General features: G+C 38.5%; 2 protein-coding genes across 2 annotated transcripts in view; one reads left to right on the top strand and one right to left on the bottom strand.

Annotated features, from left to right (window-relative positions):
- Nucleotides 1-11735, top strand: part of COPB2 (COPI coat complex subunit beta 2) — a 33973-nt gene extending 22238 nt beyond the window's left edge. The window contains exons 14-22 of the mRNA XM_050779689.1: nucleotides 546-676; nucleotides 897-1104; nucleotides 7149-7259; nucleotides 8368-8582; nucleotides 10278-10370; nucleotides 10462-10642; nucleotides 10833-10901; nucleotides 11060-11131; nucleotides 11368-11735. Coding sequence (XP_050635646.1) covers nucleotides 546-676; nucleotides 897-1104; nucleotides 7149-7259; nucleotides 8368-8582; nucleotides 10278-10370; nucleotides 10462-10642; nucleotides 10833-10901; nucleotides 11060-11131; nucleotides 11368-11463 — 1176 coding nt within the window. The 3' untranslated portion in view covers nucleotides 11464-11735. The remainder of the gene's footprint in view (nucleotides 1-545; nucleotides 677-896; nucleotides 1105-7148; nucleotides 7260-8367; nucleotides 8583-10277; nucleotides 10371-10461; nucleotides 10643-10832; nucleotides 10902-11059; nucleotides 11132-11367) is intronic.
- Nucleotides 11736-12207: 472 nt separating this feature from the next.
- Nucleotides 12208-13679, bottom strand: part of MRPS22 (mitochondrial ribosomal protein S22) — a 601324-nt gene continuing 599852 nt past the window's right edge. The window contains exons 8-9 of the mRNA XM_050779715.1: nucleotides 13533-13641; nucleotides 12208-12408 (exon numbers count right to left, since the gene is read on the bottom strand). Coding sequence (XP_050635672.1) covers nucleotides 12313-12408; nucleotides 13533-13641 — 205 coding nt within the window. The 3' untranslated portion in view covers nucleotides 12208-12312. The remainder of the gene's footprint in view (nucleotides 12409-13532; nucleotides 13642-13679) is intronic.

The raw sequence follows: 13679 nt of genomic DNA, 5'->3' as shown, positions 1-13679 counted from the left end.
CACATTACAAATACTAATCTAGGAATCTGTTCTTTTTTTTTTTTTTTCTGTTTTGAGCCTAAGGGTTATATTGAGTAGGAATCTGTTCTTAAATGAGGAAAGAAATTCCAGCCAGTTGCAGTGGCTCACACCTATAATCCCAGCACTTTGGGAGGCCAAGGTGGGCAGATCACTTGAGGTCAGGAGCTTAAGACCTGACCTTAACTTGGCATGGTGAAACCCCGTCTCTGCGAAAAACATAAAAATTAGCCAGGCATGGTGGCAGGCACCTGTAATCCCAGCTACTTGGGAGGCTGAGGCAGGAGAATCACTTGAATCCGGGAGGCGGAGGTTGGCAGTGAGCAGAGGTTACACCACTGTACTCTAGCCTGGTTAACAGAGACTCCATCTCAAAAAAAATTCCAAGGAAAATTTTTCTTTCTGGAAATAGGAAGGATTTTACTTTGCACTCCTTATTCTACCATATCACCCTCAAATATATTCAGCTTTTTATTGAGAGATTTCTGATGTTGGATAAAGTAATAGTCTTTATTTTCTTTCTGCAGGTTCTTGGTGAGATTCAGGAAATTGTGAAAACGGGGCTTTGGGTAGGCGATTGCTTCATTTACACAAGTTCTGTCAACAGATTAAATTATTATGTTGGAGGAGAAATAGTCACCATTGCCCACTTGGACAGGTACCTGCGTATCATTTCGCATTTGTCCTAAATTTTAGCAAAATCTGTTGTTGGCTTGATAGGCTGATTTTTCAGTGGTATAGTTTTAGTAGGTTGCCTATTGTTAACCAAAAATGTATCAATCAGACGGGAAGGTTTTGAGCAAGAGGCAGGTTGGCGGGGCGTGTGTTTGTGTAATTGCAGATTTGAATTTCTAACTTGGTTTCTGTGTCTTTTATAGGACGATGTATCTCCTAGGCTACATTCCTAAAGACAACAGGCTTTATCTAGGGGATAAAGAATTGAACATCGTTAGCTATTCCCTGCTGGTTTCAGTCCTGGAATACCAGACAGCCGTCATGCGGAGGGACTTTAGCATGGCTGATAAGGTCCTTCCTACCATTCCAAAAGAACAGAGGACCAGAGTTGCACACTTTTTGGAAAAACAGGTAAGAGGTTTTGTTTTGTGTTTTCTTTTTGTTTTTTAAAACTAGCAATTTGAAAGCAAATTAGTATGGATTGAAAAACTTTATTTCTTAATTGCCAACTGATTTCTGTGGCAATAGAATTTCTCCTGTGAGTTTAAGGCACTTGTTACAGCATATGATGCACCCTTCTTACACGCTTCCTTCTGCTTTCTCAGTGCCCCCTTTAAATGTTAGAGGTGATTTATCAGTCTTTCTCTTTTTATTATTATTATTATTATTATTATACTTTAAGTTCTAGGGTACATGTGCATAACGTGCAGGTTTGTTACCTATGTATACTTGTGCCATGTTGGTGTGCTGCACCCATCAACTCATGAGCACCCATCAACTCGTCATTTACATCAGGTATAACTCCCAATGCAATCCCTCCCCCCTCCCCCTTCCCCCCTCCCCATGAGAGGCCCCGGTGTGTGATGTTCCCCTTCCCGAGTCCAGGTGATCTCATTGTTCAGTTCCCACCTATGAGTGAGAACATGCGGTGTTTGGTTTTCTGTTCTTGTGATAGTTTGCTAATAATGATGGTTTCCAGCTGCATCCATGTCCCTACAAAGGACACAAACTCATCCTTTTTGATGGCTGCATAGTATTCCATGGTGTATATGTGCCACATTTTCTTAATCCAGTCTGTCACTGATGGACATTTGGGTTGATTCCAAGTCTTTGCTATTGTGAATAGTGCCGCAGTAAACAGATGTGTGCATGTGTCTTTATAGCAGCATGATTTATAATCCTTTGGGTATATACCCAGTAATGGGATGGCTGGGTCATATGGTACATCTAGTTCTAGATCCTTGAGGAATTGCCATACTGTTTTCCATAATGGTTGAACTAGTTTACAGTCCCACCAACAGTGTAAAAGTGTTCCTATTTCTCCACATCCTCTCCAGCACCTGTTGTTTCCTGACTTTTTAATGATCGCCATTCTAACTGGTGTGAGATGGTATCTCATTGTGGTTTTGATTTGCATTTCTCTGATGGCCAGTGATGATGAGCATTTTTTCATGTGTCTGTTGGCTGTATGAATGTCTTCTTTTGAGAAATGTCTGTTCATATCCTTTGCCCACTTTTTGATGGGGTTGTTTGTTTTTTTCTTGTAAATTTGTTTGAGTTCTTTGTAGGTTCTGGATATTAGCCCTTTGTCAGATGAGTAGATTGCAAAAATTTTCTCCCATTCTGTAGGTTGCCTGTTCACTCTGATGGTAGTTTCTTCTGCTGTGCAGAAGCTCTTTAGTTTAATTAGATCCCATTTGTCAATTTTGGCTTTTGCTGCCGTTGCTTTTGGTGTTTTAGACATGAAGTCTTTGCCCATGCCTATGTCCTGAATGGTACTACCTAGGTTTTCCTCTAGGGTTTTTATGGTATTAGGTCTAACATTTAAGTCTCTAATCCATCTTGAATTAATTTTCGTATAAGGAGTAAGGAAAGGATCCAGTTTCAGCTTTCTACTTATGGCTAGCCAATTTTCCCAGCACCATTTATTAAATAGGGAATCCTTTCCCCATTTCTTGTTTCTCTCAGGTTTGTCAAAGATCAGATGGCTGTAGATGTGTGGTATTATTTCTGAGGACTCTGTTCTGTTCCATTGGTCTATATCTCTGTTTTGGTACCAGTACCATGCTGTTTTGCTTACTGTAGCCTTGTAGTATAGTTTGAAGTCAGGTAGCATGATGCCTCCAGCTTTGTTCTTTTGACTTAGGATTGTCTTGGAGATGCGGGCTCTTTTTTGGTTCCATATGAACTTTAAAGCAGTTTTTTCCAATTCTGTGAAGAAAGTCATTGGTAGCTTGATGGGGATGGCATTGAATCTATAAATTACCTTGGGCAGTATGGCCATTTTCACGATATTGATTAGGGTATTCAGTTAGGAAAAGAAGAAGTCAAATTGTCCCTCTTTGCAGATGACATGATTGTATATTTAGAAAACCCCATTGTCTCAGCCCAAAATCTCCTTAAGCTGATAAGCAACTTCAGCAAAGTCTCAGGATACAAAATTAATGTGCAAAAATCACAAGCATTCTTATACACCAGTAACAGACAAACAGAGAGCTGAATCATGAATGAACTTCCATTCACAATTGCTTCAAAGAGAATAAAATACCTAGGAATCCAACTTACAAGGGATGTAAAGGACCTCTTCAAGGAGAACTACAAACCACTGCTCAGTGAAATAAAAGAGGACACAAACAAATGGAAGAACATACCAGTCTTCCTCTTCTGTGCCTCTTTTCCAGTCTCCTGATATTTTCAATTCTACACTACATTTTTCTCTTTACCCCATCTGCTTTTTAAAAAAATTGTGATTAAAATACATATAATATAAAATGTACCATGACCTGACTTTTTCTTATGTAGTGTTTTTTAAGCAAAATCACATATGTGCAAAGCATAAAATAAGTTTTGCAAAGTTTAAGAAAAAAGCAGCCCTCCCTCCTTTTTGCTTCCTGCTCCCTAGAGGTACTTTATTTTATCTAATTCTTTTGGTATTTATTTCTGCATCTTCATGCAGTATAGCAGTTTCTTCATTTCTTAGCTTTAGGCATTTCTTGTGACTTCCCCCTCTGTAGAAGATGAGGATTTCGCCTTCTTTCATTCCCCTGCGTCTACCACATACACGCCACTTTCCTATCCTTCATCTCTCAGAACAGTTCTAATTTTGATTGATCATTACTCAAACGTTTACATTATTATGGCTGTGCAATCACTGCGCACAGGTTAACCATGTAGCATATTATCTAGCTTTCCTTTCCTGCAATTGTTTGTTTTCCCTGGAGTCTATAATTGTCTCTTTTCCCCCTTTGCTTAATTTTCTGTGTACCTGTGATTAGTTCTACCTGGACTTTGCTGGTTCTCCAGAGTTCCCGAAGATCTCCTTTCAGTTTGCTTAGTCTCCTTCAGACTGCACGGGTTTTCCTGCTCTCATCATGCATTTCCCTTCACTATCATGTTGGGGCTTCCTTTGCTTCTGTCCTGTTGGATCCATTGTTTCTTATACGCCTGTCTCCTTTCCTGCTTTGCTCCCTCATTTTGGGAGAGCACGCCCTTCAGCAGTTTCCTGAGAAAAGGGTTGTTAATGGGAGATAAATTGTTTTGTGACTTTGAATATCTGAAAGTGCCATTGTTCTACCCTAAAACATATTCGACCATTTAACTGGTATAGAATTGTTGGAGGTAATTTTCTCTCAGAATTTTGAAGGCATTGTTCCATTGCCTTGTAGTTATTGTTTAAGTCTAAAGCCGTTTTTATTCCTCATTCTTAGTACATGACCTGGTTTTTCTCTGTGGAAACTCTCTGAATGTCGTCTCTGTTGTACTGAAATGTTATAATCATGGTAGGACTTGGTAGGAATCAATTTTCATTAATCCTGCCAGTTATTAGATGAGCTTTTTTAATGGGAAACTTATGTCCTACATTTCTGAAAGATTTTCATGAATCATTCTATGGTGATTTCCTTCCTTTGTTTTCTGTATTCTGTCTTTGTGGAATGGTTAATGTTGTATGTCCTGCACTGATTTTCCTATTCTCTTTTAAAATCTTATTGTTTATAGATAAAAGTTTCTCTTATCCTTCTACAGATATGAATATTTTTGTTTTTAGATTTTGAAGTTTTCTCTTCCTCCTATATGGTATGCTTCCTTCAAGTTCCTTTTATTGCTTCATTTTGATCTCCATCTTTCCTGTTAGCGATTTTCCTCAAGTATCTGATGTCCTTGGGCCCTCACTTAAGAGTGAAGGTACAAGAAACAGATGATCAGAAGGTCTGAATTTGTGGGTGGGGCATATTGGGTTTGGACTTCACAGTATCTGGTGTGGTTGGCCCATTTGATTAGGGAGTCTCAATGTCAGTATCTTTAGCTAATGAATTTTTGATGACTTTCCATTTATGTAACGAATTTAACAATGTACTAGGCACTGTTTCTGCTGACATGTAGCCTTCATGGAGTTGACATTTTAGTATTTTGAAGTCTTTTCCCGTGGGCTCAGTAGATTTTAGTGAAAAGCTCCCCAATCACCATCATTCTGGGGTCTCAAGAGAAGATACCTTAGAGTCTCAGTATTTAATATTTCATTGAGTCTCTGTATCCATTTTCATAATCTCCTGTTTTCCTTTGATACTCCGTACTTCTTCCTCCAAGTACGCTTGGAATCTCCTAGTCTGGAGACTCTTTAGTTTGCCCTCTCCAAAGAATAAACCTGTCTTCTTTGTCAAGAGGTGGGAGAGGGGAGCAGATCTAGAGTTTCTAAATGCTTTTAGGGCAATTTGTTTGTTTTTAGCACTACCATTCATGAGACATATTGGGTGTAAATCACATTGTTTCTATGCTGTTCTCACTCCTGATTTAGGATTTGTTTTCTCTGCTGTTTTAACAGAATGTTTATATTCCTCCACCAGCTTTCCAGCTTCCAAACTTTTGTTAGTTTCCTCTCCCTTTCTGTGTGTTGGGAGTTCGTGCCTTAAAAAAAAAAAAATCCTTTTAGTGTGATTTTATTAGTAGTAGGGAATTAGCAGAAAACAAAAGTATATATATTTAGTCTGCCTTATTTCATCTGTTTTGCCCTTGGCTGTATCTGACTAGTTCCAGAGATCTTCCATCCTCCTCTTTTGGGTTTTATGTTATCTATATCAATGCTAGTGAAGAAAAGTAACTCCGGTTATTTAGAATGCCTTATTTACATCGTATTCATGGATGGATGGGGGCGGGGTGGCAGCCTGCATAAGCTAAGTTAAAACATTTCAAACTTGATGATAAAGCCACCCTGAAGATATAGCCAGACAGAACCCTAAAGCTGTCCAGCTTCTCAATCTTGACTCTCCCGTAACTGAGCATTCCCTCTTAGTCTGGTGAAGAGGTAAACTATCCGAGTTTTCAGTCTAACACATTACGTCCCTAGAGCGAAAAATGACCCCATCAGTACTGTTTGTCTTGAAGGAGAGGCTAATTTAATAATTACAATAGTTGATTTACAACAGTGGTCCCCAACCTTTTTGGCACCAGGGACCGGTTTCGTGGCAGACAGACAATTTTTCCACAGACAGGAGGGGGTGCATTTCAGGATCAAACTGTTCCATCTCAGATCACCAGGCATTAGAGTCTCATAAGGAGCACGGAACCTAGACCTACCACATGCACACTTCACAACAGGGTTTACGCTCCTGTGAGAATCTAATGCCATCACAGATCTGACAGGAGGCAGAGTTTGGGTGGTAATGCTCGCTCACTCACCCACCCACTGCTTACCCCCTGCTATGCGGCCCGATTCCTAACAGGCCACAGACCGGTTGGTTGGGAGACCCCTGGTTTAAAAGCTTGTTCTTAATGCCTTAATGGAGCATGGGAAGGAAATTTTAGACTTCCTGTCTTTTGGATACTTGCTGATAAACTGGACTTGAGACCAACAATAAAGGAATAGGTAATGACACCTGATTGGTGACTGCACCTGAATACACGATGTTTGCTATGACCTACAGATGATAGAAAGTTGGAAGGTTTTATATTTGACTCCCTTTTCTTTGCCCATTTACTGCTAATAGTCTTATGTGCAAAATGAGGGATTGGACTAGATGATCTCTACTTCCCATCCTAGTTGAGTAGATTACCAACAGCTAAGTTTACACTGCTGCGGCTAGTTTTCTTCTTTTGAAATGATTCTTGTTCAGTCCCAACTTTGCAAAATTCCTTTCTTTTTGACATATCTGTTTATATTTACATTTCCAGTTTTACTAGTTACTTGAGTTTAGCATTAGCAAGCTTCCATTATCCTAATAAACTGTAAGAATTCTGTCACTGACTATTTTATCTGCCAGGTTTGTTCTTACCAGTTACTTTAATGGCTCCTTAATTATTCCATCTTCTCATTAAATAGTGGGGTTTCTAGTTTGAGAGAGAAATGATTTTCTCTGTGAATGTGTGTACACTGTGTATGTGTGTGTGTATATATATAAAACATATATACATTTTTGTATGCATAAATGACATATGTTTGTAATTTTTAAAAATCTGTTTAGGGCTTCAAGCAGCAAGCTCTTACAGTATCCACAGATCCTGAGCATCGTTTTGAGCTTGCTCTTCAACTTGGAGAGTTAAAAATTGCATACCAGTTAGCAGTGGAAGCAGAGGTATGTACTAATTCATGATTTTTCATAACTGATGGAAAAGTCAGTAGGTACTTCTATGTGTTTGGTATAATGTTTTGTTATTAAAGTTTTCCCAAATGCAAATTAGTGGCTCATTTTGGTGAAGTTATTGTCTCTGATATTTTTAAAAGATGTATTATGTTAAACTTTGCATAAATTGATTACATTGGAGATATTCTTAGCACTCTGTTTAAGAAAAATTGTTTTCATATCTTAAGTGAGATATATTTTGCAAGGTAAGATGTAAAACAGTATGTAAACTAGTCTGGAAAGCCTAAGAGTACAGACATAGCAGTCATTTGCCAGAGTCTGAAACTAGCTAAAAATATGTTGGTTTTGAAAAGGGTTTTGAAAGACAGCCCAACCCGTTTGTCTTTTGGTATTGAATAGAGCAGGCAGTCAGAGAAGGACAGTGCTGCCTTGGTGGCACTCACCTTGAGCAGCAGATGCTCTTAGCACATCTGGTCTAAATGTTTGAGCTAAATGAGCTGTTCAGGGAGGCTCAAGTGGGAGAAATGTTAATACCATTTTTGTAATGATATTTTTATAGATCTTTGTATATTGAGGCTCCCAATTGTGGTTTAAGACTAGCATTTATTGGTAAATTAATTTCGGATGTGCAAAATAAATTTTAGCTATGTTAAGATCATCTAAACATGCAGCATTTTGAGTTTTGAAAAGCTACAAGTGAGACATAATATTATTGTGAAATATTTAAAGACATAAACAGTTCTGTATGCTTTCAAAAAAGCAGTATTAAATCACCTGTTAAAATAATTGCAGTCTAATTACCTTAAAACTCCAGTGAGATGGTTTTACTTTTCCTGTGTAATTATAAGATAAAATATAATGGGTTTATTATAATTATTCACACATCATTAAAACTGATTTAAATTCATTTTGTATATGTGAATAATTTCCGTTTCTTGAATTGTACATTTTAGCCATTCTTATTTTGATAGAGCCAACTTAAGCACAGCTCTCTCTCTATATAAGTATCTTCCATTGTCCACACAGTTAACAGAATAATGTTGGAAATGTAAATGCTTATTTCTAAAGATATTTTAACTTGGAAACTCTTTTCTTACAGTCAGAACAGAAGTGGAAACAACTTGCTGAACTTGCCATTAGTAAATGTCAGTTTGGCCTAGCCCAGGAGTGCCTGCACCATGCACAGGATTATGGGGGCCTGCTGCTTTTGGCCACTGCCTCTGGAAATGCTAATATGGTGAACAAGCTAGCAGAGGGTGCGGAGAGAGATGGCAAAAATAATGTGGCATTCATGAGCTACTTTTTACAGGGCAAGTGAGTATTAATTTAAAAGATTAATTAATTCTACACCAAGGATGGTTTTTGGAGAGGCATGTGAAGAATGAGCCCTAGAGAGAACTGATGAATGGCTAAATGGTGTTGAATAGACCGGGCAGTCAGAGCAGGACAGTGCTGCCTTGGTGGCACTCACCTTCAGCAAGAGATGCGTTTAGCACATCTGATCTAAATGTTTGAGCTAAATGAGCTGTTCAGGGAGGCTCAAGTGGGAGAAACGTTAAACACCTTTCTCAATAGTCCTGCCAGTTAATGGTGGAAGCATTTTATTTTATGATTGCAGCAGGCTATTGAGCTGCTGTAGTAGGTACCTGAAGGGCAGGTGATTTTACCCAAATTGGATAATTTTGATCCATTTATGGCAAGAACAAAAGGGGATAAGTATGCCAGCTACTTTTAGATTTGAGCACACTATAAAGCATGAAGATGTCTCGTATTTTTAAGTCTGAGTTAGCATAAACCAAATTATTTGGACATTAGTTGGCAGTATTATGAAATAAAAAACAAAAGTATTCTTTTCTTTTTTTTTTTTTTGAGATGGAGTCTCACTCTGTTGCCCAGGCTGGAGTGCAGTGGCATGGTCTCGGCTAATTGCAGCCTTTGTCTCCCTGGTTCAAGCCCTTCTCCTGCCTCAGCCTCCCAAGTAGCTGGGATTACAAGCATGTGCCACCACACCCGGCTTGGATTTTTAATAGAGACGGGGTCTCACCATGTTAAGCAGGCTGGTCTCAAACTCCTGACCTCAGGTGATCTGCCTGCCTTGTCCTCCCAAAGTGCTGGGATTATAGGTGTGAGCCACTGCACCTGGCCTGAAAATATTCTTTAACCTTCCCCTACATACTGATTATTTGTTTACAATCCCATACTTCGCCATGGAACTTTGAATGTGCACCCCATTGTATGTATGTGAATGTATTTATGAATTTATATGCCTGTAAGAATAGACCCCACTATTCCTTATCCATAATTCAAAAATCTAAAAATATTCTGAAAACAGTTTTTTATAACTGTTTTGATGGCAAGACCTGAGCTGAACTCTGTTTTCCTATTTTTAGTTGCTTTTATACCAACTTGGTACATTTTTATTGCATTTAACATTCCTGCATAAGTACTGTTTGTGGCTTTTTCATGCTGAGGATGTGAGGTAATACATAGTATACATACAGTATCACCTTTCGAAAATCCAAAAAGTTCTGAATTCTGAAACACGTTGTCCACTTCATAAAACTTGCACAGAAAAAAAACGAAATTAAAATAGAAAAAATAAGACTTTGGTATTCTGCTGGGCACCACTGGCTTGTCTGGCCCTTCCCGTGTTGGAGACACTACCCTACATATTTGTCTTGTGGAACTGAATTTCTGCTGGCATATATCCTTATGCCTTTAATATTTGCTAATCTAACCTGCCTTAACTCCTCTTGAAAAGCCCCTTTAGGTTCTTAGGAATTATTAAAATTAAGTAGATTCAAAGTAGTCAGGAAAGCTGTCTTATCCCTCATACCCTTGGAGTGTGTTATGTAACAACCATTAAAAGACACGTGACATAAATGAGATGTATGCGTGAAAATGGGGGAGATTTTTGGCTTTGCAACACTAAATTTCCTTTCTTTATGTTAAGTGCCATTATTATAGTGTTTATTCTTGGTAACAGTAACTTTCCTTTTTAATGTTTAGGGTTGATGCCTGCCTAGAGCTCTTGATTAGAACTGGACGGCTGCCAGAAGCTGCCTTCCTGGCCCGAACTTACTTACCCAGTCAGGTTTCAAGGTACAGACTTTTAATTTTAGGAAGAAATGTTTCCAATAAAAAGAGAGCAGACTTACTTAGTCTCTGTTCGGTTCCATGATGTCTATAATAGGGTAGTGAAACTCTGGAGAGAGAATCTCTCAAAAGTCAATCAGAAAGCAGCAGAATCCCTTGCTGATCCAACAGAGTATGAAAACCTATTCCCTGGATTAAAAGAAGCCTTTGTTGTGGAAGAATGGGTGAAGGAAACACATGCTGATCTGTGGCCAGCCAAACAGTACCCACTTGTCACGGTGAGTGGCCAGGATGTCAAGCTTCATTTATTGTAACTACAGGGTGGAAGTACATTCATGACTTCAGATTTTGAACTGCAGTAAATACTTTTTTTAAAATTAAGAGCTGATATCTGGGATTTAGGCCAAGTTCATAGATAAATTATGATTTCAAAATATCTCATTTCATCATTGCTTTATTCTCCGATAGCCAAATGAAGAGAGAAATGTCATGGAAGAGGCAAAAGGCTTTCAGCCCTCAAGATCTACAGCTCAACAGGTCAGCAGAGGACTTCATGTGATAAATTTGGCTGAGATGGTTCACTTTTAAACATCATCTCCCACTTCCTAATTCTGATCATCCTTCTCTTGGGGGAAAACTTTAAATTCCTGAGTAAATTCCCTTGTCTTCACATATATCTTCACTTGGGGTTTCAGGAACTTGATGGGAAACCTGCTTCTCCTACTCCAGTTATTGTGGCCTCCCACACAGCCAACAAAGAAGAAAAGGTAGGTCAGACATCATACTCAAACCTCCCTCTACCCCATCCTCCTCCCCATCAATATTTGGAGAATACATAGGCCTCTGTGGTTTAAGTGACAGAATCAAGTTTCAGAGCAGGGGCTTTGAAATGGGAAGATGCTTGACTATTAAGAAAATTTTAGTTCCCACTTTGGATCATGAACCCACGGATAACTTTCCTTTAACAGTACTGTAAAACTTAATTACCCTCTTTTGTTTGCAGAGTTTACTCGAACTAGAAGTAGATTTGGATAATTTGGAATTAGAAGATATTGACACAACAGATATCAATCTGGATGAAGATATTTTGGATGACTGACTGTAATGCTTTCCATTTACCTGACTAAACAGATCATTATTATATATAGGTATTGATTGCTACCCTGACCACAGTGCTTTGGACTATGAGACATTTCTTACATTTTTATATGTAAATACTGTGGACCACTGGGAGCATAATGCCCACATCATCTTAAGAAGAGTTTATGTGCAGCATTTAAATCACTGTGTTTTCCTTGTTAACTAAAACAGACATGGGCTTTGATTTTTTTCATACTATTAGACCGTATCTCATAAAACCTTTTGAATTAATGGAAGATACTTTTGTTTCCTTTCTCAGTAATGAAAATAGGCTTCTAGTTTTAGAAGGCTGAGCCGCAACTACACCTTGCCTAGGGATCAGCCCCACTCTCTTTTGTTTGCATAACTAAATTTGCATTTTCAAATGCTGTCAATCACATTTTTCTTAGAGCTGAATATCCATGCTGTAATTCTCTAAACCCTTTTTCTTGACCTCATTGTATCATTCCACAAGTCTTGCCCCAATTTTATCTAGCAGCTACCCATTTCTGGAGTCAGGATGTGAAACCTCTGTTCCTCTGACCTCATTAAGCTGGGGTCTGTCCAAATTACCATCTACCCTATTTGGTAACACACACAAAAAAAAAACTTTTTAACTGTACACTCATCTAACATGATTCAAAAAATTCATAACCGGGCACTCAAATATCCTTGTAGCCTAGGAAAGTGAGTAGGGTAGTAATTTTTGCTTTGTAGGGAGAACTACAAATTGATACCTTTTAATCTGGCCATTTTTTAACGTTTAGCTCAATATTAACAGAGAAATGTAGTCAGTATTTAGTAAAATAAATGTATTTTTAAAATATTTTTAGGAAGCTGCAGAATGGCGACTGAGTGCTTCTTGATAAGTTTGCAGTGTTAGTTCTATATAGGCTCCCTTCTGTGCTTCTGTTTTTGCAAAGACCTGTTTAAATTAAAAAGTAAAGTTTTAAAACAATAGGACATATGCTATTTATAAACTTTTTCAATTTTGAGACATCATTAGCATTTCTGTAGTAGCAAAGAGTCCTACTTAAAAAGGTCTTTCAAATTTCACAATTTTTCCCGATTATACACTAATAAACACACATGGACAGAAAAACAATACCCAACACATTTCAAGCAATACTAATTCTAAACACCAGAAGTATCCAAGTAAGACCCTGACATTGTATTAATATTAATACTTCCTGCTAGATCAAAAACCATTAGGTTAGAGAGAAATCTGGAGGCTAAAAGTTACCAAACTGATTTTTCACTTTAAAGAATATTTTCTTCAAAAACATTGTGCTTTATCAGGTTCATAAAGAAAATCAGTACTGTGGTTTCTCTCTACTCTTTCTAGGATGTCATCACAGGTCATTGTTTCCTTAGTAAAACTTACAACTGTTTTGCAGCATGCAAACAGTATTACCAGGATAGAAGCCAGTTCCACAAAACCACGTATATTCTGGGTATTAGAAGAGATGAAATTATACAATCTCCTCCCCTTCCCTTCCTGAAAAAAATCATCTCAACTCTCAGCATTTACAGATAAATGTATATAAGCCCATGGTTTTGAGAGGTGTGCAGCTCCAAAATGAAGAACAGCTAAGGCTTGGTGATATACAAGCATCACACTCTCCACTTCTTGACACATGCCCATTTCCCCTGATGTGATGTGACCACACAAAGACAGGAAGCTGCTCTGGGGGACATGTGCTACTTAGTCCTCTACCCTGTCGTGCTGGTGATTTGAACACCTCAGATGCAGCTCAGCCCTTCCAGTGCTCCAAAGAACAAGGGGGCTGCTCCCTGCACTGTCGGAACTTCTCTGGACTCCAGCTGCTAGCCACATCACTCAACCTACTTTACTGCACTCTAACCCCCTCCCCTGTTTCTGTTGTCCAGGCTGAAGAAATAGGGGGACAAATCATACTGATGTTTTCAAGACCACAGATGTCCCATATTCACAAATCTGTTTAGTTACCATTAATTATGACCCAATTCTGAATTTTTCCCAACTCAATTACTACCACAAAACAACCAATATGGAAAAAAAAACTTTACCTTGATTAAATTTATTCCCTCAGCAGCCTGATCCTTGGCCTCTTGAGCCGACTGGCCGTCTGGATGGAGTATGTGATACAGCTGGACCAAGCTGGTTGCATCATCGATTCTGAGAACGAAAGGGTTTAATGTTATCTAAGGGTTTTC

This window comes from Macaca thibetana, chromosome 2, assembly GCF_024542745.1.
Source record: "Macaca thibetana thibetana isolate TM-01 chromosome 2, ASM2454274v1, whole genome shotgun sequence".
NCBI classification, from domain to species: domain Eukaryota; kingdom Metazoa; phylum Chordata; class Mammalia; order Primates; family Cercopithecidae; genus Macaca; species Macaca thibetana.
The sequence above is the reverse complement of the archived record's forward strand: the minus strand, read 5'-3'. Positions and strand labels throughout refer to the sequence as shown.